Here is a 3,869-nt window from a genome sequence, read left to right on the forward strand (position 1 = left end):
GGGGCCGGGCCGGCCGCCGCAAATCTGTGCTAGGCCACAGGCCCCGCCGCCCGGCCTACTGGAAGGGGAAGGTGCCCTCTGCGTAGAGACAGGTCCAGCGTCAGTAGCAGATTCCTGGTGTCGGGTGGCGCCCTGCGTTCGAGTGTCTATATATGGAAAGCCACCCCGAGTGGGTTACCGCCAGCCGGATCCTGCTCCTGGGACGGCACTGACGCTCCGCTTAGGCCTCATAGGTCGGCCTCACCTTTTGATTTTCAGTGTTCGTTGCACCTTTTCCCCCCGTGCATCCACCGTCTACAATAAAAACCGCAAAATAATTGTTACTCAAAAGCCAGCTTACTGTGACCCACGCACTAATGCTGTAGGCTGACATATATTATTTATCTTCGCATAACCTCTGTAAGGATTTTTCTCTCCGGTTTCGCAGCAGAAGAAACAGGTTTTGAGAGATTAAGTAGCAGTTTTTAGAATAAATTCAGATTGTCTTACCCTGTCCCCAAATCTTTTCCTCTGCAGCCTGATCTCTGGTTTATCATCATCTCCATCGTGTTTTTCTCGAAGGCAAGGGCCCCTCAATGAGAAACAGGGCGTCCTCAGTTTGGGAGTCAAAATTATCATAAAGAAAAACCCCAACAAATTGCTCACTTGCAAACAGCAACAGACCCCTCAATAATTAATTACTTGGATAATCTGCTTGAAATTTTTCACGCTCTAATACCTGGTGGATTTATTCTCCTTCTTCTGTTAGAGCATCTAGTACTCAGAGATCCTGGTCTCCAGGGAGACTCTGTGAAATTGAGGAAACATTAGCTCCTGCCCATCCTGTCTGTTAAATTAGAGCAGGGGCCCTTTACCTCCCTTTGAGCCCCCAGTACAGTTCTGGAACCTAGGGAAAATGCAGTGCATACATGACTCTCTTTACAATGAAATCTTTTCAGTTTATTTGGGGAAGACCCGTTGCTCTCAAATGCCCTGATAAGTGGGGCAAAATTGGATTTTTTTGGCTTGTGATCCAAGTAGCCGACATATTTATTTGGACTTGATATCTGATGTCCCCATTTATTTAAGAAAGAAAATCAGGGAATGGTAAGCATTCATTTTCCTCCTATCCTCTTTCCATCCCCCCCCCCCTGGCTCTGGCTGTCCTCACCCAATTCCTTCCGCCCTCCCCTCTCCTCCCCCCACAGGTCCAGCATGCCAGCAAACAGATCAGTGCTGAGAAGCAGTACAAAGGGATCATTGATTGTGTGGTGAGAATCCCCAAGGAGCAGGGCTTTCTCTCCTTCTGGAGGGGTAACCTGGCCAACGTGATCCGTTACTTCCCCACCCAAGCTCTCAACTTCGCCTTCAAGGACAAGTACAAGCAGATCTTCCTGGGGGGCGTGGACCGGCATAAGCAATTCTGGCGCTACTTTGCCGGTAACCTGGCTTCCGGTGGGGCAGCTGGGGCCACCTCCCTCTGCTTTGTCTACCCACTGGACTTTGCTAGGACCAGGTTGGCTGCCGACGTGGGCAAGGGTGCTGCCCAGCGTGAGTTCAGTGGTCTGGGCGACTGTCTCACCAAGATCTTCAAGTCTGATGGTCTGAAGGGTCTCTACCAGGGTTTCAGCGTCTCTGTCCAGGGCATCATTATCTACAGAGCTGCCTACTTTGGAGTTTATGATACTGCCAAGGGTGAGCGAGGGGCCTCACGGGGTGCGGAGTGGGGAGGAGGAAGGTCCCTAGGGGTCTGTCACTCACAGAGGACCTATTTATTAATCTTGGGTTTTTTCTCCCCTAGCCCCTGGGCTAAACTGAAGCTTCTGAATGAGGTGGTACGGTGTGGATAAATGGCTAAAGGGCTCTCCCTGTCCTCTACTGAAATAAACTCTGGCCTGGAGTTACTCAGAGAGGGAGAAGGGGAGCCTGCTTCCCCCTTGCCACAGCTCTGTCACTCACGACTTGGAACTCGGGGACCTCCTTCACATGCCCTGTTCCTTGGGCAGAACTCGGGGTTCCCTGGATCCCGAGGGCAGCCCCCAGCTTTGGCTGGCTGCCTGGTTATTTGTGAGGCGCCCCACAAAGGTCAGGTCCTTCCAGAAGGGTAGGGCATGGAGGTGGAGGCATGGTAGCCTCTTCTCCATCCCTTCCTGCTTTTTGCTGAGCTGCTGAGAGAAATCACTTCATAGCCGTTTGGCTTCTTGCCTCTGCACACAGGGATGTTGCCTGACCCCAAGAATGTGCACATTATTGTGAGCTGGATGATTGCCCAGAGTGTGACAGCGGTCGCGGGGCTGGTGTCCTACCCCTTTGACACTGTCCGTCGTAGGATGATGATGCAGTCTGGCCGGAAAGGGGGTAAGCTTGACACCTGTGGGTCTCTTATTTCTCTGCCCAAGGAGAACACCAGTCAGTGCTCCTTCCAGTCTTCACTATTCTCCTTATTAAAATGATGTGATAAGGACTTAGGAAAGAAAACTTACAATCAGTCCCCCCTCGCACCGTCAGCTGGTCCTTTAGAGAAGAGAATTTGCTTCTATCAAAGGGATAAGAACATCAAAAATGAGATGTCGAGATGTGACTCGGCTAGTATTATAGAGGCCTTAGGCCCTTTTCCCTTAGGGCCTGGGTACAGAAACGCAGAAAATGAATTAGCTAGTTTATTTAAAAATAATTCTTGCTTCTGTCATCTTGCTACTATAGGTGTTAGTGGGAGAGGATGTTTTTGTTGGGTGAGATGGCCTGAAGCGGTTTTGGCTGCCATAGATCGAAACATAGGAAATTGCCATTTTTGAGGTCAAAAAGTCAAACCTTAGTGCCATATGGTTCAGCTTAATAGCTGTGTCTCTTTTAACGGTGTCCTCTTGGGCAGCAGAATCTGAGACTCCACCTGTTTTCTCACCCATAAAAAAGGGGACCATCTAGCTTAATACTTCCCGCTCCACCCGATCCCCTGATTGTACAGCTTGACCACGTGTGGGTGAGCTGGTTAATCGCCCCAGTTCTTCACTTGATCTTGGGTTGAAGGAGTAGGCTTGACAAAAGGTGCTGCCTGCTAGTTATGCAAGGAAGGGGGTGTTTAGCAGGATGCCTAGAGCTGAAGTGACTGACTTTTCTAACTGTGCAGATGTCTTTCAGAGGAAAAGCCTCTTTCCTCCAGAATTCTGGAGCCCTTACCGACATTTGTTTCCACAGCGGATATTATGTACACTGGGACGGTGGACTGCTGGAGGAAGATTGCAAAAGATGAAGGAGCCAAGGCTTTCTTCAAAGGTGCCTGGTCCAACGTGTTGAGAGGCATGGGCGGAGCTTTCGTATTGGTATTGTATGATGAGATCAAAAAATACGTCTAATGTAATCAAAACTCAAGTTCATTGGTTCCAGATCCATTGTGTGGTTTAATAGACTTTTCCTATGGGAAGTAAAAAAGAGAGATCTGGGATAAAACCAGACTGAAAGGAATACCTCAGAAAAAAAATGCTTCATTGAGTGTTCATTAAACCACAGATGTATTTTGTATTTATTTTACATTTAAATTCCGTCAGATATAAAATAACTTATCATACTTGTACAATTAACTGAAGAACTGATAATGAAGAAGATAACCTAATGTGACACCCCAATAAAGACCACTTAACACACCTTGTTTTACTGAGTTCTTACTAACTGCTGTGTGGATTTAAAAATAAGACCAGCAATGCAGATCCTCTAGCAGGACTCGTTTATAACTCTGGCCCAGCTTCTGAATGTCAGATATCATACTGTGTATCTTGTGAGTACCTACAATGCTTCAAGTTGGGCTTTCCCACTTTAAGTTTATGCGCTTTCTGTCTTACCTCATACCATGGTGCTTGAGGCTCCAACATGGTGGCATGGATCGTAGCTTTCAT

At 48.0% G+C, this 3,869-nt stretch overlaps 1 protein-coding gene across 1 annotated transcript in view; it reads left to right on the plus strand.

Moving 5' to 3' along the window:
- The window catches only part of SLC25A4 (solute carrier family 25 member 4), a 4,264-nt gene extending 643 nt beyond the window's left edge, over nt 1–3,621 (plus strand). Inside the window, exons 2-4 of the mRNA XM_040489922.1 lie at nt 1,183–1,674; nt 2,197–2,337; nt 3,175–3,621. Of these exons, the coding sequence (XP_040345856.1) occupies nt 1,183–1,674; nt 2,197–2,337; nt 3,175–3,332 (791 nt within the window). The 3' untranslated portion in view covers nt 3,333–3,621. The remainder of the gene's footprint in view (nt 1–1,182; nt 1,675–2,196; nt 2,338–3,174) is intronic.
- Nucleotides 3,622–3,869: the final 248 nt, after the last annotated feature.

Source organism: Herpailurus yagouaroundi, unplaced genomic scaffold (assembly GCF_014898765.1).
Source record: "Herpailurus yagouaroundi ecotype Mexico unplaced genomic scaffold, PumYag 181, whole genome shotgun sequence".
Classification (NCBI taxonomy): domain Eukaryota; kingdom Metazoa; phylum Chordata; class Mammalia; order Carnivora; family Felidae; genus Herpailurus; species Herpailurus yagouaroundi.